Source organism: Bos taurus, chromosome 10, assembly GCF_002263795.3.
Source record: "Bos taurus isolate L1 Dominette 01449 registration number 42190680 breed Hereford chromosome 10, ARS-UCD2.0, whole genome shotgun sequence".
Classification (NCBI taxonomy): Eukaryota; Metazoa; Chordata; class Mammalia; order Artiodactyla; family Bovidae; genus Bos; species Bos taurus.
In genome coordinates this window covers 71,737,061-71,759,950 of record NC_037337.1, presented here as the reverse complement: position 1 = coordinate 71,759,950, position 22,890 = coordinate 71,737,061, and the positions used below count along the sequence as shown (strand labels likewise).

The window sequence follows — 22,890 nt, the reverse complement described above, 5'->3', positions numbered from 1 at the left end:
GCCCTGGACGGCTCCGCCTCCTGGTAACCCGGGCGACCGCTCCGAAGCCCCGCCCTTCCTCGCGCTTCCGGGTCTCGGTTCCTAGGCCCGGCCCCCTGAGCCGGGGAGACGGCCTGCCTCTCTATCGCGGAGGGAGCGAGTGGGTTCGCAGCGTGAAGCGCGTGTCTGCGTGGCGGTAGAGTTGTCTCCCGGAGGCAGACTATGGCGGGCCCGCTGACTGTGCCCTGGATGCCTCCACATGACCCGGGGACGCCGGCGCTGTCGGTGGTGGACATGCACACAGGCGGCGAGCCCCTGCGCATTGTGCTGGCGGGGTGTCCGGAGGTGGTCGGCCCCACGCTGCTGGCCAAGCGGCGCTACATGCGCCAGCACCTTGACCATGTGCGGCGACGGCTCATGTTCGAACCCCGGGGGCACCGGGACATGTACGGAGCTGTGCTGGTGCCGAGCGAGCTACCCGACGCGCACCTGGGCGTCCTGTTCCTGAACAACGAGGGCTACAGTTCTATGTGCGGCCACGCTGTGCTGGCGCTGGGCCGCTTTGCGCTCGACTTCGGGCTGGTGCCGGCGCCCCCGTCCGACGCCCAAGAGGCCCTGGTCAACATCCATTGCCCGTGCGGGCTGGTGGCCGCCTTCGTGGAGTGCGAGGGCTGCCGCAGTCGCGGTCCGGTGCGCTTCCACAGTGTCCCGGCCTTCGTGCTGGCCACAGGTAACCGGCAGGACCCTTCCGGCCCTGCAGCCGGGGACCCAACTAATTACACTAACTGTCTCTGTGGGCTGGAGCCCACGAGCGCAACTAACCCACCCCACAAGCTTTTACAATCAAACAGAAGGTAATTCTAAATCCCTGCAAATGTATGTCAGCATCTTAGCCTTGTGAATTTGTGTGGTGCATGCAATTCGATTGGGGCTTCTCTAGTGGCTCAGCAGTAGAGAATCCACCTGCCAGTGCCGAAGACAGGAAGCTAGGTTGGGAAGATCCCCTGGAGAAGGTAATGGCAGCTCACGCCGGTATTCTTGTCTGGGAAATCCCATGGACAGAGAAGCCTGGCAGGTTGCAGTCCATGGAGTCGCAAAGAGTGGGGCACGACTTAGCCATTCAGCAACAATACTCATATTGTCTATCTCGCAGACGTGTCCATCTGTTATTTGGGGAGAGCCTCGAGGAGTACAGAATTACGAGTTTCCCTTACTCAACGCTTCGTTCCCCTCTCTCAGGCATTCCAGAAGATTTTGCAGTTGGATAAAGCAGGGTCCACTAGGGTCAAGAAAAGTGTAAAGAGCAACCACGTACGGGGCTCCAGGATGGCTCAGAATATGCTTGCTGAGCACGTTATCGACCCCTGACAAGTTAGTAAACACAGGTTGCTGGAGCTCATCTGTAAAAAGTGTCTTCCCCACTTCTTGGGGGAAGAATTAAATCTTTTCAAGAATATACAGCTGTTGCTGCTCTTACTTTTTAATAACAGGAAAAAGTGTATGGGTCCAAATCCTGACTCCTCTTTAAAGCTATGCAGCCTCATTCGCTTTCCATTCCTACTGTGTCTTCATTTTTATCTCAATTGAGTTTTTTTGAGGATTTTGTATACGTGAATGCAAGGTACCTAGAAGTTTAAAAAATGACTTAGCAGCAGCAGCAGCAGAGACATAAAGACTGCGGAATATATCAGGTTGCTAGTTCTCTAGGAGTGCAGAACCTTGAAAAGGTTTTGGTGGGTTCTCTAGTACAGAGCCTGTATGTGATGCTAAACAAGGTAATTATAATCCTTACAAAGAGGGAGATCCTTAAAAATCCTATCAGTGAAGGCTGAATTCTATCAGAGGAGGCTTTAGTAGTCTGACTAGAACTGAGCTGGGTGCTAATTTAGTCAATACAGGTATAGGGTTATCACTCCTTTCCCTCAAAGACTTCAAGCCATGTAAATCATTCTGTTAATTTAATCTTGAGCCTCCGGGTGGATTGGGGTTCCCAATTTACCTGTTTATGAATGTTATGAACCATGCAGTAATAGCCCAGGTGTTTGAGAGTCTTAGAACAGCCTCAGGCAGCTGAAACACACAAGTTGGTAAAAGAATGCCACTGGGAAAACTGATACTGTTTGCCCAGAAGAAATGGTGTCACATTGGATTGGGAGGGCACATAAGGGAGATGAGAATTTATGTTAGGGTTGCATCTTTAAAAACCTCAACTGTTAACTGGCTTGGTTACCTGACTCCGTCCCCCGCCCCCAAACCGCCAGGCCATCCCAGCAGCGGATTAGAAGCACTCTAGATTTTGTGGGAAATGACAGCTGGCAGCAGGATCACCAGCTGTGTACATCATAGTTTGGGGTTGGTTAGGGTGGGAGCAGCCAATACGACAAGCACAGTAGTTCCTGAAAGCATCCTTGTGTGACCATAAGATAATCAGTGGGCATTTATGGTCACTTTGAGTCATTAAGAAAATGAAATCCTTAAATTCTCTACTTTGAAAGTTGCTTAAAAGGCAGACTGATAGTGTTCAAGATCATTGCTCTGCCCCTTCCCATCTCTGTAACCTGTGGAAGGGATTCCATGCCTCAGTGTCATCTTTAAAGAGAGGATAACAATAGTCCCCACCTCAGAGCTGCTGAGTTCATTGCTATGCCACCCAGCTAAAGTGAAAACTAATTTTCATCACTGTATTTAAGTACTAGAACAGTATGCAGTCAGTGAATGTTTGTTGAGTAAATAAATGAAACTCAGAGCAGAATATGTTCATTGGTCCTCGTAAGAGCCCTATTCCTGCTGGAAGTTAAACTTTGGGCTTTCATATTGATATTTATTGCATTCCTAATCTGCCAGGTATTCCCCATGCATTATCACATGAAATTCTCAAAACAATCGTCTTCGGAAGGAAACAATTCCATTTTTCACATGAGGACTCCAAAGCCACACGTAGCTTTCCCCATTCTGGCAGTCCCTCATTTCCATCTATTTCCTCAGTCTCCTCATTAAACCTGCTTTGCACGTTGCATCAACATCAAGATAAAGCATTTTTCTCTTTTGCTGTTAAGTTCCACTGGCATGTTTTACTCTTGATTATAAATATGCTCTGACACATTATGTGTTAAAAGGATTCTGTGATTCTGCTCTGAAACTGATAGCTCCCTGGTGTCTTTGTATGACTCACTGTGCAAAGCAAGGAGTATAAGAACTATTTTACTTTTCACAACTTAATTTCTAAATTGAGACCCCTTTACCCTTCTGGTTGACTTTGCCTTATCCTTCCAAGGGCCCTTTTCTGACATATGTGTGAGCAAAGGTTTCTTAAAAGTTCCATCTTGGAGACAAGGGCCTTAACCACTTGCATAGTTAACCAGGGAAACATCATCTACCCCATCCAGTGGCCCCTGCCCCTGTCTCCTCTCCCTCTTCCTGTGGCTATCTCTGCCTCCTCACTGTGCTGTGGGACAGACCACACAGGTCTGCAGTCAGAACCTTCAGTCTCTTTTCTTGGCCTAGAGGAAATTTCTCTACTGCCCAGGAGGACTGTTCTCCCTTTGGGACATTCCTGTGCCAACAAATCTTCCCCTGATAACTTAGGTTTCCGTGAACCAGAAACAGAGAGACCTGCCTTCTCCCCTGCTATATGCCTCCCCCAGAGAAAGTGATCATTAAGCCTATTTGACTTAGGGAGGAGAAAGAGAAAAAAATGCAAAGAAAGGTCAACAGTTTTAATGTCCCCAAATATCACCAGCCCCATTCCTTTGGAAATACAAATTCAGGATTTCAAACAACTGCAGTTTAGGTGAAATTTGGGGTATGTCAGGGACTTAAAATACCCAAATAAAAACTCTGATGCAAAATGATACTGTAAAGGCCACTGATTCTATAATGGCTTTATTCTGGATATTTGCCTGCAGGTTACTTCCTTGAGATGAAAATTTCTAGATAAATGAGTATCTGAAACTTGGATAGAAAAATGTTTTGTTTTGTTTTGTTTTTCCCATTTTGTTTTGATGTTGTAGCTGAAGAAAACCAGTTTGTGAATAGGATCCCAAATCCTCACTGTTTTAAACCATTCCCAATAGTATGAGAGGGACCTACATTTTCCTTCATAGTTTTCACACATTCATATCCCAGAGTTTCCTCTCTCTCTCTGCTTCAATGATGTTTTCTAGAAAAGATCCTCAGAATGGTTAACAAAATATGTAAGTATGATTTAGGAAAAACATGGCATTCAGATGTTCTAAAACTTTACGCGAACCTCATTGAAGTTAAAAATAGAAAGATGTACTTAGCTAAAGGTCTGTTATTATTTACTTGATGCACATTCATTTTCAAAATTGATTTTTGCTGCATTCCTAAGATAGGAAAAAGTACTCTTTAGCCCACCACCCATAAATACACATGAATTTAAAATGATGTGAATTTTATTGCTGAAATACTAAAAACAAACTTATTTTCAAACACATCTCTTTTAGATTTCCTGGTGGATGTTCCTGGTCGTGGGAAGGTGGTGGTGGACATTGCCTATGGTGGTGCATTTTATGCCTTTGTCAGTGCTGAAAAGTTAGGACTCGATGTTTGTTCTGCAAAGATGGGGGACCTCGTGGCTGCAGCAAGTGCAGTGACAGAGGCAGTGAAGGCTCAGGTCAGTACTGATGCTGCCGTCATAGCTGATAGCCTCCTCTGTGACATGGAGGAGATATAAATGACATGTCTACAGAAATTAAATATCTCTACATTTAGATTACCAGTCGTACTAAGAATAGGGTGCTGGTTGTAATCTTAAACTCTAGAGCAGGACTACCTGGGTGTTGTGGATTTGCCGTTTGTAACTTGTGTAACCTTGAACAAGTCACATTGCCTCTGTGTGCCTCGGTTTTCCCATCTGTAAATGGAAATTATGAAATTGGTGCTTCATAGGGAGTTGTAAGAGTAAGTCAGTACGTGTAAAGGACTTAGAATAGTGCCTTCGCCATAGTAAATGTTCAACAAATGACAACTGTTCACTTTAAGAATAACTTATAATATAATTTGTGGTTATTTAAACAAATAGAAAATAGATAATATTACACTTTGAAATGCTTTTGATATACGTGGTCATTCTGCACCACTTGAAAATAATGAATGTCAAATATAGCTTACAAAATGGATTTCATTAAATCTGATCAGAATTTCTCTTATTTTACAGAGAATATTAATTCCTAGTTAGTGAATTTTTTTCTATATTGTTGCAAAGTAATAACTCCAAGTAATAACTCAAGTAACTCCAGTTTGATTTGGGAAAACTGTTGTTATAAAATCAGTTTAGATAATAAGTAATTCTAGAATATTCTTTCACTTCTAGCACAAGTCTGACATTTTACCTAATTGGGACCTGTATATAAAACTCATATACATACTTGAATGTTTTAGCATATGAAAATTTAATTATCGTTCTAAGTGAACAATAACTTAGGAAAGATAGAATCTAGAATACTTCTAATAATTAAGGCCTATTTAACATATCTGAGGCTTTAATTTAACATAATAACCTATAACTTTATGACCTAAATGGCAAAATGAAAATATATACTATAACCCTGTTCTAAATTATCATTTTTCCAGGACTTCCAATATAAATATGTAGAATTATTTTATCATGAAAACTTCTGAAACTCTGGACTTATATCTGTTTTCTGTTCCAGTAAGCAGACAGCTAATAGTTTGAGTTAACAATTTGACACAAAATAATTTGACCTTATTTTTTAATAAAATCAAGAGGAAAAGGCATTGTTTTCTTAATAAAAGGAGGAAGTTTAAACGTCTCATTAAAGCTAGAACATCTCACTAAGGTGGTAAGGGGTGGACTTTGAGGGAGGAAGGGTTCTGAGGAAAATATGAGAAGTTCTGTCAGTGATGAAGCAGGCAGTAGGTCTACTTTGTGAATTGCTGACCACTTGGGAGCCTGGTGGGCTGCCGTCTATGGGGTTGCAGCAGCAGCAGCAGCATCCTACTTATGCAGATTTAGGCAAAGGCCATTTGGGAGGGAAGGGGACTAAAGTAGATGTAGTATAAATTTGTCCTTATCCTTTTAACAAACATTTACCAAGGACTTATTGTATGTCAGATACTATGTTAGATGCTGGAGACCAGAGGAAGAACAAACCCCACCACCTTCAAGGAGCTCAGTCTAGTGGGGGCAGCATCCCTGTGTGCAGTGTGATGTAACTGCATGGGTGCTTTAAGGGGATGGAGAACAAAGGTCCAATATGCAGGCTTCTTTAACTGGGTTATAGATGGACTCCTTGGATTTTAGGACTCCAATCTCTTCAACTGCTTTAAATGATAGGTAAGTGGTAGGGGAATGTACTAACCATCGGGATACAGTAGAAGTAAGATTATAGTCATCTTGGCCAGGCTAACAGACGTTACAGAAATCCAGAAGTTAAACAACCAGACCTCCCAAGAAGAATAGGAAGCATTGCACATTTGAGCCAGACCAAGCTTTACTGCTCATGTGACTTAGCTGCCCTGCCATTGCCTGCTTCTGTGTGTACCTGCTGCTTTTTAATGATACTGACTTCAGTCCTTTATAATAGCCTTTTTGCCCCATCCAGTTGCTTCTCTTAACCTAATAGCTTCTGCAGCCTTATACTTTTTGCTTGCTCATGGCCTCTTACAGTTCTTGTGTTTATCAGTGATACTAATTTCAGCTCTAGATACTCATTGCTTGACTTTTCTGCATTATCCTCTTCAAGTTCCTTAGGGTGAGATAAGGATTGCCTTTCTCTTCCTGTTTGAGCAGCCATGGCTGGCCTGTGAATTGACTGTCCTGGGGTCAATGCTGAGGTCAGTGCTTCAAAGAGTGCATATGTTTGGGGGTTAAGTGTATAAAATACGGCTGTTCCTTTAGTAGAGGATATGTGCAGGATGACCTCCTTAGAAAGGGCTCAAAGTGTAAGAATCATAACTTCCAACGAAAGTATCTTTATTCATCTAGAAAAATGTGTAATTTCTAATATCAATATTTAGTGTTGTGACCCAAAAAATATTTTTTAAAATGATAAAGATGGAAAAATTATATCTAAGAGTACCCCATATCTGTTATTTAAAAGATAGATTTGAATGAAAATATTTATTTTACATGTGGTTGTTAATTATTTTATTTACAGTTTAAAATTAGTCATCCTGACAGCGAAGACCTTGCTTTTCTATATGGAACTATATTAACAGATGGAAAAGACACTTACAATGAGGAACCAACCACCAATATCTGTGTGTTTGCAGATGAACAGGTATTAAAGCTGGGATTTTTAGACACAGCCAGGTAATATGGAACTAGAACTCTGTGAACACTATCTTCATTTATTCTGAAACAGGTTGACAGAAGTCCTACCGGCTCAGGAGTGACAGCCCGAATTGCCCTTCAGTATCACAAAGGGCTTCTAGAACTGAACCAGACCAGAGCCTTTAAGAGTAGTGCAACTGGCTCAGTATTCACAGGGAAGGCTGTGAGGGTGAGTGGTACCTGTAGCTTCTTGTCTCTAAATATCTTACTTTTGATTCTCGAGACCTGAGTTGGATGTTAGGTAAGTTTTTTCATTAAGCTCTTAGAAGAGGACTGAAAAAGGACTGACAAAGGACACAGGACTGGAAAAACTTCTGTTCACCTAGGATATTGGTTTTCAAAGTATGGAAAGGACCTTGGGGTCCTATCCATGGGTCCACAAGGTCAAAGCTATATTCATAATAATACTGAGATGTTGCTTGCTCTTCACTTTCATCGTTTCACAAATGTACAGTGGAATTTTCCAGGAGCTACATGGTATGTGATATCTTAACTGATTGAATGCAGAAGCAAAAATGAGAATCTAGCTGCCTTTAGTTAAGCCAGACATTAAAGAGGTTTGTTAAAATGTAAAAAATGCCATGTTTCCCATTACATTTTTTTTTTGTTGGCAGATGTAGCTATTTTCACAAAAATTTGTTTATTACAACATGCAACAGATTTATTATTTATAAATGAATTAATGAACAAATATGTTTAATTTCCAAAATCAGAGATCAGATCAATCGCTCAGTCGTGTCCGACTGTTTGCGACCCCATGAATCGCAGCACGCCAGGCCTCCCTGTCCATTACCAACTCCTGGAGTTCACTCAGACTCATGTCCATCGAGTCAGTGATGCCATCCAGCCATCTCATCCTCTGTCGTCCCCTTCTCCTCTTGCCCCCAATCCCTCCCAGCATCAGTCTTTTCCAATGAGTCAACTCTTCGCATGAGGTGGCCAAAGGACTGGAGTTTCAGCTTTAGCATCATTCCTTCCAAAGAAATCCCAGTATAGAAAATATTAATTGATATAACCTAAAAAACTCTTTGAGGTCCATATTCATTTTAGGATTGTTTGTTCTGGTTCTGTAAAAAGTGGCCTAGTATTTTGATAGAGATTGCATTAAATCTGTACATTGCTTTGGGTGGTATGGCCATTTTAATAATATTATGTTTTCCAGTGCAAGAGCATGGAATATTTTTTTGTTTCTTTACATCATCTTCAGTTTCTTTAATCCATGTGTTATAGCTTTCAGTATGTAGATCTTTCACCTCCTTGGTTAAGTTTATTCCTAGGTATTTTTTGACCCAGTTTTAAATGAGATTTTTTTTTTACTTTTTCTGATATTTCATTATTAGTGTATAGAAATGTGACAGATTTCTGTATATTAATCTTATATCCTGCAACTTAGAACTTTATTAGCGCCAATAGTTTTAGGGTGGAGACTTTAGGGTTCTCTATATAGAGTATCATTTCATCTGCAAATAGTGACAGCTTACCTCTTCCTTCCCAATTTGGATATTTTTTTTTCATATCTGATTGCTATGGCTGGGATTTCTGATACTAGGTTAAACAGAAGTGGCATAAACGGGCAACCTTGTCTTGTTTCTGAATTTACCAGGAAGGCTTTCAGCTTTTCACCATTGAGTATTACATTGGCTGCACGGTTTGTCATAAATGGTCCTTATTATGTTGAGATATGTTCTCAGTATACCCACTTTGATGAACATTTTTAATTATGAATGGATGTTTAATATTCTGGGATGCTTTTTCTGCATCTATTGAGATGATTATGTGGTTTTTGTCTTTCCTTTTGTTAATGTAGTGTATCACATTGATTGATTTGTGTATGTTGAACCATCCTTGTGACCCTGGTATAAATCCAGCATCATCATGGTATATGATCTTTTTTTTGTATTGTTGGATTGGTTTGTTGAGGATTTTGGCCACTATATTCATCAAAGATATTTACCTGAATTTTCTACTTTTTTAGTGTCTTGGTCTGGTTTTTCTATTAAGGTAATGGCTGGTGATATCCTCAAATCTTAGGATATTAAGGGATCCTGAGACCGAAATGTTTGAGAACGATTAAACTAGGTTTTGGATTTTTTTTGTTTTTATTCTATAGGAATATTCCATTTTATATAGTAAGATGTGAAAGTGCTGAAAAGTTTTGGAAAGTAGAGTTCTTATTAACATAGTGCTAAGTATCTTCAGTCATGTCCAACCCTTTGAGACCCCATGGACTTTAGCCCACCAGAGTCCTCTGTCCATAGGATTCTCCAGGCAAGAATACTGGAGTGGGTTGCCATTTCCTTCTCCAGGGGATCTTCCCAACCCAGAGATCCAACCCAGGTCTCTTAAGTCTCCTGCATTGGCAACTGAGTTTTTACCACTAGTGCCAACTGGGTACCCCTTATTAATATAATGTAATCAAATTTTAAATGTGCTAGCAGAGCTAATTAATGAATTACTCATAGTAGTAAGTGAAATCTACTATAGTATGATTAAATTGCATCTGGTAAATTAATATACTCACGAAGAGTCCTTTAATATACCAAATAATTTATCCTAATAAAGATTTTAAATCTAATATAGCGGTTTTAAAGTTTTGTTTTTCTGAACACTGAATTTTGTTTAAGTTAGGGGTTTCTACACATTACAGTAATCTTGATGGAATACTGCCGGAGCCAGCCGGCAAAGTCGATCAGGTCCCGAGAACGTGCACGACGCGGCTGAGAAAGAATACTACAGCAAAAGAATACTACAGCAAAGATGGGGTTGAGAGGATCAGACACGACTCCACAAAGGGAAGCGGTCTGACCACGACTTTATTCAGCATCTTATATTTATACAGGAGAGCAAGAGAAAAACAAGACAGTTAACATTTTTCTTGGTTGACCTATACATCTTACAAAAAGTCACAAGAAATCTTGAGAGCATGGGAATGGCACTCTGTTATTATTTCTTACACCAGATAACATTTCCCTGTGCGTGAGAAGTTTGTCCAGAACCCCAGGTGTCTGCAATAAATAATCGCCTAATCTCTGGAGTGGCGGGACAAAGAGCTATGTTTGCAAGCAAACCCTCAAGGACTGAGGCAGCTCCCAGAGCTGTGTCCTTCAGATAAAGGACCCTGTTCTCATGGGCAGCTCCCCGCAGAATACCATGTTATATGCAGAAATTTGAAATACATTGTCTTCAAGTCTGAGATTTAAGATAAAATAGTAATTGTCAACATTTATTGGGTGCTTCACTACATGTTAATTTCTAAGCTCAGCACTTCATATATACCATCTCATGTAATTCTCACAAGAATCCTATGAAAATTTAGAGTTTAGATACTTTGTCAGAGGTCAAACAGACAGCAGAGCCAGGCTATGAAGATGGGTCTCTCTGAGCAGACCCTATACTGTTAAACACCGTATTTTCTTGCTCTTAGGCAAAACATTTGATGCAGATGGGCAGTTTCACCCATATGAGAATGAACTCTATTCTCAACCACCCAAATCTTCATCCCTACCATGCTTATCTGTGCCTCTCTCCCAAGTCTAACACTGTCCACTAAACTTATTTCAAGATGACTGTCCCAGAGATACCTCAACTCATTAAAATGTTCTTCCTTCCTAAATACGTTCTTTCCTGTCTCATTCCCCATCTTGGTTAATGGTGGCACAACTGCACTTCCAGGCTAGACACTGTGGTCATATTTAACTCATCTCTATTCTCACCACCTGTGTACATCAGCCCCCAGGTCTATCAATTCTGCCTCAAAAGTGTCTCTATATTTTGTTCTGCATTCTCACTAAAAACTGCCCTCCTGTCTCTAGATTTAATTGATGAATTAAAGTTGCCTCTTAACAGGTTGCTGGGTTTCTAGTTTCTGTCTCTTCCCCAATTAGTTCCCCACTTTACAGCTAAACTTAATCTAAAAACATGAATACAGTCACTTACCTTAAAAGCCTCCCAATTGCCCATATGATCGCCGTACTCAGTTGCATCCAACTCTTTTCGACACTATGAACCATAGCCCACCAGGCTCCTCTGTTCTTGGGATTCTCCAGGCAAGAATACTGGAGTGGGTTGCCATGCCCTCCTCCAAGGGATCTTCCTGACCCAGGGATCAAACCCACATCTCCTGTGTCTCCTGTACTGCAGGAGATTCTTTACCACTGAGCCACCGGGGAGGCTCACTTAACTCTTGGATTCTCTTTAAAATGATAAAATTTGAGAATACAACTTTTAGGCTAGGTAAACTATGCAGGCAATACCTTGATATTCTCCTTTCATCATCTTTTTTCAGGAAGCAAAATGTGGTGATTTTAAAGCTGTCATAGTGGAAGTATCCGGACAAGCGCATTACACAGGTACCGCAAGTTTTATAGTAGAAGATGATGACCCACTGAGGGATGGATTTCTTCTCAAATAACTTCTATGGCTCATAAGGGCTTTCTTTTCCTAGAAATTGTTATCATTACTTATTTTTCTCTGTGTTATGCAGAAAACTATAAATCCAAATTGTACACATAAACCAACTGAGATTCTAAAATACTGTGGCTAAATATAAAGTCATTATTCCTCAGTTTGTACATGTATATTGATATAACTATCACTTACAGAATATAAAGTATCCAAAATTCAGAATACTTTTCTAATTATTAACACATCAGGTAAAATTAAAACCTCAGTTTTTACTTACTTAGTTCTTATTACTCTGTGGTAGTCACTGTGATATTTTTTTTTAAATGCTCTAAGCTTGAATTGTAGCCCTCACAACAATGGGTCTTACAAGTTCATTATTTTAGTCTTCCAGTTTTTATGTAAAATCATGCCCCCTCTCTGGAGAAGGAAATGGCAATCCACTCCAGTATGCTTGCCGGGAAAATTCCACGGACAGGGAGGCCTGGTGGGCTTCAGACTGTGGGGTTGCAAAGAGTCAGACATGACTGAGCACACAGTACCTGCCCTCTCTCTAAGCACAATGCATGGGAGATATATTATTATAAAGTCCTCAACACTTAGCAGTCATAAACTGGGAAAGAGGTGGGTGGTCAGCTTCTTTGGGTGAAAGTTGTTGTAGCTGCTGCTGGGATGTCCTCTAAGCTGCAAAGACCAGCTCCTATCCCCATGAACTTGAGAGAAGACCAAGAATCAGGCTTCTGATATATCATTAAGGTTCTTATAAAAATGGTTGTTTATTGCAATTTTTTAAGTATAGGTATACAGTCAGAGTCAATCAGTGAATCTCTATAATGGGGCAAATCTCATACTCTACCAACTACATGGTAGGTAATTTAAAACATGAAAGAAATGTTAACTGTTGGCATTCTTGCTAGTTAATTGTCTGTGAGTCTGTTAAAAAAAATAACATTTGATTATTATCAGTCATTATAAAATGAAATAATAAAAATTAATCAACATGTGATTCTTTTAATATTCAGTAAACTTTTTTTGAGGTAAGTAGTAGTAGTTCTTTTTCTTAGCATACCGTGAAGTATTTAATTCATTTCAACTGGCTCTGTCATCCAGCAAGTCTGTACACATCCCGTTATTAGGTCTGTGATTGAATCACCTGTCCAAAATGAAGACTATAAAGTTAATGTTCTTGATTTCCTTATTAAATGCACAAAAACTAATGTTTTCCACTCATTATCTCTTAAAATTTGTAGTAAAGAATTCATTTACCTCCAAAAAAAAACACTAAATATGACCAAGAAATTTTCTACAGATTAAAGAGATTTTCTTTTTTTTTTGGCCAGAGAAACATTTTTTCTTTTTTTGAAAGTATTTATTTTTTAATTGAAGGATAATTGCTTTACAGAATTGTGTTGGTTTCTGCCAAACATCAATATGAATCAGCCAAAGGCATACATAGGTCCCCTCCCTCGCCCGTTACACTTTTGAAAAATAGAAACAGAACCACTATTTTCTCTCTAAATTTCACAAGTCACATTAATTTTTTAAAAATGCAGACTGACATTTAGTAGTCTAAATGTTTGAAACATTGTTTCAAAATTCTCTACAGACAGTGCACCTTCTGATCAACTGTACCCTGGCTAGCACTCCCTCTGCCCGTCCCTGGTATGCCACATTTATGAATATGAGAGAAATGGAAGTCAGATGTGTTAAATTACTCTATTAACGTCACATCTGGGGCTTCCCTGGTGGCTCCCTGGTAAAGAACCCGCCTTCCAATGCAGGAGACATGGGTTCGATCCCTGGGTCAGGAAGATCCCCTGGAGAGTGAAATGGCAACCCACTCCAGTACTCTTGCCTGGGTGGCAAAGAGTCAGGCGTGACTTAGGAACTAAACAACAACAACAAGGTCACATTCGGGGCTGTCATTCTAGCTCTGCTGACTCCAGGTCCAGTATTTTCCTGCTGCACTTCCTCCACTTGTGAGACAGGACAGCTAGAACTTGTTTTACAATATAGTACTTTAAACAAAAATATTGTTAACTAAACATTGAAAAATTAATACTGCCTAAATATTCTTAAATTCTAATCCGAACCAGAGCCAAACCCTTGCAATAATATTCATTCCTTCTGTATTTCACCATGCCTTCCACAGAGTCAAAACCACTAGGGAAATCAACAGCTATTCCTCTTGCTTCCACATGTCTAATCAGTCATGAAGCCTTATTGATTCTGCCTTCTAAATACTATTCACTTCTCTCCCTTCCCATCCTTGCTAAGGAGCCTGCCTCATCACTAAGCTTTTTCAAGCAACCTCTTTCCTGTCACTGGTTCCTTCCTCTAAGCTATTACCAAGTATCATCATAACAAAATGAAACAAACACCCCATGTCCACCTTCTCTCTTCAGCCTGCTATCTGTCACCCTTTTCCCTTCCTTTTGTAGTCAAGCTTCTAGATTCCTTACTCTCTTATTAATATATTTTTTATCTTCCATTTGCTACTCAACTATTACAGTCTGGTTTTGACTTGATTACTCATTGGAAGCTGTGCTTGATCTAACCTAGATTTAATGGTCACCCACAGGTTTATATGTTAAAAAGCAGATTCATTACTTTGCCTACAAAGGTCCGTGTAGTCAAAGCTATGGTTTTTCCAGTAATCTTGTACAGATGTGAGAGCTGTACAATAAAAAAGGCTGAGCACCAAAGAATTGATACTTTTGAACTGTGATGTTGGAGAAGACTCTTGAGAGTCCCTTGGACAACAAGGAGATCAAACCAGTCTATCCTAAAGGAAATTGTCCTGAATATTCATTGGAAGGACTGATGCTGAAGCTGAAGCTCCAGTACTTTGGCCACGTGATGCAAAGAGCCAACTCATTGGTAAAGACCCTGATACTAGAGAAGATTGAAGGCAGAAGGAGAAAGGGATGACAGAGGATGAGATGGTTGGATGGACCACTGACTTAATGGATATGAGTTTGAGCAAACGCCAGGAGATGGTGAAGGACAGGGAAGCCTGGTGTCCTGTAGTCCATGGGGTCGCAAAGAGTCAGACATGACTGAGCGACTGAACAACAACAAGGGTTTACTTAATCCATGGTGGATGCTGGTGCTTGCTTCCGGCAGGCAAGTGTGGTACATTTTGGAGCAGGAACCTCTATACCCTTGGTGCAGAGCTCCAGGGAATAGGAGCCAGGAACTTGGGTTCTATCCTCGGCTTCTTGTTTGTGCTCTTTCGACCCATCTGCTGATGCTCTGAGGTGGATTTCTATGGATTTGGTCAGCACCATTCCTTTCCCCTTCTTTTATCAACAACACTCTCCTTTTCCTTTGGGAAATTATCCCTCCCCAGCATGTAGCCTTGCTGAGGCGGCCAGGAAAGGGTACTCCAGTCAGAGTCTCCCCACCAAGACCTGGGATCTTGCGAGAAATGACAAAAGGTCTGAAAAATGGTTGAAGCAGACTTATTCCTGTAGATCCCTAAAGAGATCGTTCTCAGTTCCTCTACCTGTAGAGTTGCCCTGACTTCTCGTGCTCTTGGAGTTAGCTATTAAAGACTATCCTTTTGAACTCCCCGCATCCTTCTGGCCAATTCTGTTTTTGCTTAAATGAGACAGAAACCTCATTGTATTGCTTATATCCAAAGACCCCCAATCCAGACATGAATCCTTAAAATCTCTTCCCCTCCTTCACTGTAAATGCTTAGTTCAGACTTGTCATTTCTCTCCTGGGCTATTACAGTGCCTTTTCTTAACTGGTCTCCCAGTTGCTAGACTCTTCCTATAGTCATTATATGTTTAAACATCTATGACATTGTAATATATTTGTGTTTGCCTAAATCTGTAAGGTTCTTTGGTCTGGGATCCTTGTTTCTGAAAACTTAGTACAGAGAAGGTTTTCAAAAGAAAACAAAAGTAATCTATTATATATTTTTGTCTTAGTTCAGTGGTTTTCAGCTGAGGCTGGCCCCCCTCTCACCCTCTTCCCCAACATTTTGCAGTCTGAAGACATGTATAGCTGTCACTGCTGCCATCCCATGGTAGCAACTAGGGATACTGTTCAACATCCTACAATGCATAGGGTCGCCTCCCCAAGAAAGAATTATCTGGCTCAAAATGTCAATAATGCCGAGACCAAGAAAGCGAGTCTTATTTTACCACCCTGCTGTGCTGTGTTAGTTGCTCATTTGTGTCCGATTCTTTGCGACCCCATGGACTATAGCCTGCCAGGCTTCTCTGTCCGTGGGGATTCTCCAGGCAAGAATACTGGAGTGCGTTGCCATGTCCTCCTCCAGAGGATCTTTCCAACTCAGGGATTGAACCCAAGTCTCCCGCATTGCAGGCAGATTCTTTAACATCGGAGCCACCAGGGAAGCCCTTTTACCACCTTAAACGAACTTTATTTTATACTGTAAATTTTCAGTAGGATATCTTTCCCCACCCAAATGAGCACCCAAAACACTAATATTGTTGATACTGAGACCTGAAAGTATACTAATCATTCTTTAGATCAGTGTTTCTCAAACTTGCATCAGAATCACTTGCAGGGCTGGTAGCTGGGCTCCATCTGCAGAGTCTCAGATTCAGTATATTTGCGGTAGGGCCTGAGAATCTGCATTTCTAACAAGTTCCCAGGTCATGCCAGTGCTGCTGGTCCAGGGTCCACACTTTGCAGACCACTGCTTTAGAGAACTTGAGGGTTTATTAACACTGCCCCCCGTAAGATGCCATGCCCAGAAACTTGAGATGCAAGCTTCCCTGAGCAGGCACACTCTTGCTGTTCCCGAAATCTTGCTGCCAGATACCTGGAGTGCATCTGTGGCGACTCCAGCACCTTAAACTCAAAACATATCACCTTCCAGAGAACTGACAAAGACTGAAAGCAGGGCAAGGAAGCAGCGACTCTCCCCTCTTCCCTGACACGTGAGACAGTAACGGTCCTGAGGGCCAGGCCCTTGAAAGCAAGGTGACATCCCTTCTCCAGGATCCGTATCCTAGCTCTCCAGAGCACCTGTATCAGAATCACATTGAGGACTTAGATTCATGGGCCCATCCTCAGTAACCCTGGGAGTCAGCCAATGACTGCATTTTAATAAGCTTACTACATCAGTGGTTCTCAAAGCCTGGTCCTTGGACCAGCAATATCATACACCCAGTAACTTGTTAGAAATGCACATTTTCAGACAGGACCCCATACCTACTGAATCTGAACCCCTGAAGTTGGACCCAGTCACTTGTGTTTTAACAAGCCTTCCAAGTCAGCAGTCCCCAACCTTTTTGGCACCAGGGACCGGTTTCCTGGAAGACAATTTTCTCACAAACAGAGCTGGGTGAGGCAATGGTTTAGGTTTCACCCCCTGCTCACCTCCTGCTGTGCAGTCTGGTTCGAACAGGCCAGGGACCCCTACCGGTCTGTGGCCTGGGGGTTGGAGACCCCTGCTCTAGGTGACTCTTGCCTGGTCAAGTTTGAGAATACCTGGTTTAAGTCTTACTGCTCCCTCATGTTTAAGATCTCCGAATTTAGACTATTTTCCACTTCAGGTTCTAGATTCCTTTCCTACTTGTAGATGCCAGAAGCACCCACAGGAAGCAACCAACCCCCTCTCCCCTCCCTACCACTCTGTAGAACATGTATATGGAACCAGAATGTGAGAGTGAACCCCTATTGAATTTGGCCATCTATATGAGGGCCACTCCCGTTTTAATCTGGCCGGGCAATGGTCCCCTGGAGCTCCACCTGGCACTCTCTGAAGCCTACCCACCCTGGCCGCGAAACCTTAGGGAAAAGTGATGTCCTGGACACGCTTTTCTAAGGGTTCTCGGCCCGCGGCCCGCCCCGCGCTCCTGCGTAAACACGCGGTTCCCTTGACAACGCCTGGAACGCACGTCAAAGGCTCGGAGAGTCTCGGGCGACGGTCACCCCTCCGGCCGAGCGCGACCCCCGGCAGAGGCCTCTGGGCCCGGCCCCGAGCCACCTCGGGCTTGCGGCCTCCTCCCCTGGTGCGGGATGAGCAGACCTGCGGCCGCCGCGGGGCCCCATGGAGGAGCAGCCGCCGCCGCCGCTGGTCCGCCCGCCAGTGAGCACGGCCTTATCGGGCAGCCCACACCCCGGCGCCCCCTCCCCGGCCGGCACGCCTGGCGGGACTTCCTCCGCGGCGACGGCGGTGGCCGTGCTGTCCTTCAGCACCGCGGCGGCCGCGGCGCTGGGGAACCGGAGCGACGTGAGCGGGGCCGACAGCACTGGCGCCGCGGCTGGCGGCGGCCTCGGCGGGCGCGGGGCGGCGGGGGCGGCGGGGAGGCCACCGCTGGGCCCCGAGGCGGCGCCGCTGCTGTCGCACGGGGCGGCGGTGGCGGCCCAGGCGCTGGTCCTCCTGCTCATCTTCCTGCTGTCTAGCCTGGGCAACTGCGCGGTAATGGGGACCATCGTGAAGCACCGGCAGCTCCGCACTGTCACCAACGCCTTCATCCTGTCCTTGTCCCTGTCGGATCTGCTCACGGCGCTGCTCTGCCTGCCAGCCGCCTTCCTGGACCTCTTCACGCCGCCGGGGGGCCCGGCGCCCGCCGCCACCGCCGCCGCCGCGGGGCCCTGGAGCGGCTTCTGCGCGGCCAGCCGCTTCTTCAGCTCGTGCTTCGGCATCGTGTCCACGCTCAGCCTGGCCCTCATCTCTCTGGACCGCTACTGCGCCATCGTGCGGCCGCCGCGGGAGAAGATCGGCCGCCGCCGCGCGCTGCAGCTGCTGGCGGGCGCCTGGCTGGCGGCTCTGGGCTTCTCCTTGCCCTGGGAGCTGCTCCTCACGCCCCGGGAGGCCCCGGCGGCGGCGCAGAGCTTCCACCGCTGCCTTTACCGGACGTCTCCGGACCCCGCGCAGCTGGGCGCGGCCTACAGCGTGGGGTTGGTGGTGGCCTGTTACCTGCTGCCCTTCCTACTCATGTGCTTTTGCCACTACCACATCTGCAAGACCGTGCGCCTGTCGGACGTGCGCGTGCGGCCCCTGACCACCTACGCGCGCGTGCTGCGCTTCTTCAGCGACGTGCGCACGGCCACCACCGTGCTCATCATGATCGTCTCCGTCATCTGCTGCTGGGGGCCCTACTGCTTCTTGGTGCTGCTGGCCGCCGCCCGGCGGGCCCAGGCCGCGCAGTCTCCCTCTCTCCTCAACGTGGTGGCCGTCTGGCTGACCTGGGCCAACGGGGCCATCAACCCTGTCATCTATGCCGTTCGCAACCCCAACATTTCGATGCTCCTAGGGCGCAACCGGGAAGAGGGTTACAGGACTAGGAACGTGGACGCTCTCCTGCCCAACCAGGGCCGGGCTCTACAGGCTGGAACCCTCAATCTCCTTCGAAACCGCTGTACCAACCGCCTGGGGGCCTGGAGCACGATGTCCTCTTCCAACCCGACCAGCGGGGTGGCAGGGGATATGGCCATGTGGGCTCGCAAAAATCCTGTTGTGCTTTTCTGCCGGGAGGGACCACCAGATCCTGTGACAGCAGCGGCTAAACAATCTGAATCTGGGGATACCAGCCTCTAAGGAGGGTTGGGATGCACAGCTTATGAAGGCAGATTTCCACCCTCTTCAATTAACTAACGGGGAGAATCGTGCATTTCATAAAGCCAAACGTTTAAAAGAGACAGAGGGGAAGGCTTACCCCTTCCCTCCAAACAACATAACAAGACAATGTCCTTTCCTTCAGAAGTGCCAAAAGGAATGTAAAATGCAAAAATTAAAACGATCTTACATTGCACAACCAAGCATTGTGAACTGTCAGTGCCCAAAATGACAAAATTCACAATTACTGAAAAGCTCATATTACAGGAGTCACACTGTGAAACAAACCAAAAAACTCATTGAATGCGACTGGTATTCATATACATAGAGTTCCAGGAAAGAATGAAGACCTTAAGAACTGCTTGAAGGCCCCTCTAAATCACCAGCATTCAAAGGAACTTCAGATTTCTAGAACCTGCACCTCTAACACATGCCTAGGGTGCTTAGGTTAGGAGTAGAAATTTTTATCTGGCTTTACACACCTTGGTGCATTTCCTTCCCACCCCCACCCCATAATCTTTGTAGAAAATTTTAAATTCATATCCCATTTAAAACCATTTTAGGATTTTGAAGGTGGTTTATTACTATAAAATTCAACTGTTTGAGGGGCAAACAGAAGTATGAACATAAAGAAATGTGGCTAATTTTTAAAGTATTTTGAGATTATATTTAGAAACTAGTGTGCAGCATCAACCCTCCTCCCCCAAAATATTTGTCTGGGAATCTTTGAGACTTTGACCTTACTCTAACCTGCTACTTTTGTTTCTAATGATTTAGAGGTGCCACTCTCAGAAAGCTTTCACATTCTTAAATGATTTTCACAGTAGAAAGTCTTTGCATTTGAAGTAAATTTGATTTTTGGATGCAGCCAAAAATGTAATTTAAAGTCAAGTTGATTGAATCATGTGAATAATGCATATATATATAATAGGAGAACTCTATGAAGTTATTGGCTTAGCTATCCTACGCAGCTTTCAACTAATCGAAAATGATTCCAAAGAGGAATTCAAGAAATATTTTGAGAAGTGGATGCATTCTTGGAATGAGCATAAGGCTCTCCAAGAAGATTGACATGTTCTCCTACATTTGGAAGTTTGGGTATGTTTGTTTAAAAAAAAAAGTTCCTTTATAGACACAACATCTAAAATAGTGTGATCTTGATTCGAAAGGAGGATGCCTGTGAGATTATTATATGTAGTAGAGTATTCATAACTTAAGCATAAAGTCAGAGAGGTACTTTAATCACACTGGAAATACCTTCAGAAAGGTGCAAAACAAAGATTTTTTTTAAAAAATTCAAAGCACGATTCAGAATTTGTATGGGTGAAATTTCTCTTATTAAATGCCACTATACATAGAATCATTTGCTCAGAATTTTGAAAGATGTTTTTTGTGTTTTCACTGTTTCTTCCATCTTACTCCTCTTTTCTTCCGTGTTTCACAGCCTTAATTGAATAAGTACTTTAAACTAGACATGAAATGTCAGCTCTCTTATAAAGATTTTAATGTGAAATGGCCATCTTTTTTTCCTTGTAAAGTATTTAAACATTTTTGTTAGTATTTAATTTTGTGTGTGTGACAGATGGATATATGTCATCATTTTGTAATCAAAGATGGAAATATATGATTCTTGTCAGAACTAAAGATGTTTTAATGTTTTTCCCTTTCTCAAGGCATAATGCAACCAGAAGTTTATGAATTATCTGTATATATCTTCCTACACTAAGTGTAGTAAAGAGTAAATGAGATCATCTCTCCTCTTTAGTACTTACTATAACAGTCAGTGCAGCTGAACTCATGTTTAACAGGTATATCCTGTTAAAGGCAGAAAAAAAAGCAGTCATGTATTTTTCACACTGTGAGAAAATGGAAGTCATGTCTGATATTTAGAGGAAAAAGATAAAGTCTTCCAATTAGGAAATTGAAATTCAAGAACTGAATAGAGGCAGAAAAAGAGAAATCTTTGGGGAAGGAGCAAACATGTTGCAAAATAAGGTATTGCCTAGGAAGAAGAATTGAAGGAAGGGATTTAAAAATAAAACATAGCATGAGATAAATCTGCTTCATCAGTGAAGGTGGACATCCATGAGACTAGGCACTCTAGGGTGGTGGCATGAAGGACTGTAAGCAGAGAAGGAATTCCCACCCTAACTCTTGGTAGGCAGGCGTAGGAAGTTTTAGGAAGGGGATGGCTTGGGAAGGAGATTGTTCTGTTAGTGGTTCTAAGAGGCATGGTGGATAAGAATGGAGAGAGAAAATTGCTAATATGTTCCTGAAGAATTTACAGTGTTATGTTTGTTTTTAAATTTGAGGTTATTCAACTGGTCAGTGATAGAACTAGGACCTGAACCTCAGAGCTTCGTATTCCCTTCTCTATATCGCCCCCACAAAGATCCATGAACAGAGACACTGAGGAAGAGAAGCTGTGGTACTGTCCTCAACACCAACACCATAATCATCATCACCATCTACTGGTTTTATTTTGTATGTCGTGTAGAACAACTTCCTGGAGTGCTAAGGATACTAAAGGGTAGAAATCACATTACCTACCTTAAGAGGGCATCCAGCCTAATTGAGGACTTTGTGCTTTATAAAAATTGGTCGTAATCAGCACTCTTTAGTTTATCTGTGAGAAAGGGTGCAGCATTTTCAGAAGTGGTTATCAAAGAGAGGAGATGGATTTGGAAGCAAAGACATGTCGATAAAGTCCAAGAGCCATCCGGTCCAGCCGTAGACACTTGGAGACAAAAATTAGTGCCTTGAATAAAAGATATGAAAGAATGACCTGAATATTTAAAACTTAGACCTTTCCTCATGACTCTGTGGAAAAAGGAGAAAGAGAAGCTTTGCAATATTGGCATGTATTAAATATTGCTTAGACATAAGGCCAGAATATAATTCTTCGTATCTCATTATGTTCACAGCTCAAGTATTTCATTTAAATTGCAATAACAAGCCATACTTAGCATAGTACATGCATTAGCTCATTTAATCCTCAAAACAACCTTCTAAGTAGGGGAGGGGTGTTATTATTATCACACAACCCATTTTACAGATGAAAATACTGAAGCACACACGGGCTTTGTCTAAGATCACACAGGAAGTAAGTGCTAGATTTATCCCTAGCAGACAGTCTCATCTTAACCACTAAACAGTACTGTTTCTCTAATTTGTAAAAGATAATGAAAAACCTGGGAAAGAGCCCAGGAAGATAAAAACAGGACTTCCCAGATGGCGCTAGTGGTAAAGAATCTGCCTGTCAATGTAGGAGACATAAGAGACTTGGGTTCGATCCCTGAGTTGGGAAAGTCCCCTGGAGGAGAGCATGGCAACCCACTCCAGTGTTCTTGCCTGGAGAATTCCACGGACACAGGAGCCTGGTGGGCTACAGTTCATAGGGTTGCAAAGAATTGTACGCAACTGAAGAGACTTAGCACAGTACAGATAAAAACAATTATCAAAGTAATGGGAAATAGATATCATAAAATTTAAAAGAAAGTATTTGTTTAATTTGGGGAACAGCTATATAAGATGTGTGTTTTAAAAATATATGGACAGATTTTGAGCAGTTATTTTCTCATATAAACCCCAGTCCTGGATGACTCCAATCATTGGCCTTCTCCATTCCTGTTCCAGGGTGACT

The 22,890-nt window shown here is 43.0% G+C and overlaps 2 protein-coding genes across 3 annotated transcripts; both read left to right on the top strand.

Annotated features, from left to right (window-relative positions):
• The first annotated feature begins 103 nt into the window (after positions 1-103).
• Positions 104-15,277, top strand: L3HYPDH (trans-L-3-hydroxyproline dehydratase). Of its 2 annotated transcripts, XM_059890325.1 has the most exons (6): positions 104-709; positions 4,446-4,615; positions 7,122-7,244; positions 7,329-7,466; positions 11,583-11,646; positions 14,280-15,277. In XM_059890325.1, the coding sequence occupies exons 1-6, from the start codon at positions 202-204 to the stop codon at positions 14,369-14,371; spliced, it is 1,095 nt and encodes a 364-aa protein (XP_059746308.1). In that variant the 5' UTR covers positions 104-201; the 3' UTR covers positions 14,372-15,277.
• Positions 15,278-17,630: 2,353 nt separating this feature from the next.
• Positions 17,631-20,891, top strand: GPR135 (G protein-coupled receptor 135). The gene has a single exon (XM_005212060.5). The coding sequence runs from the start codon at positions 17,736-17,738 to the stop codon at positions 19,227-19,229; it is 1,494 nt and encodes a 497-aa protein (XP_005212117.1). The 5' UTR covers positions 17,631-17,735; the 3' UTR covers positions 19,230-20,891.
• The last annotated feature ends 1,999 nt before the right edge of the window (positions 20,892-22,890 follow it).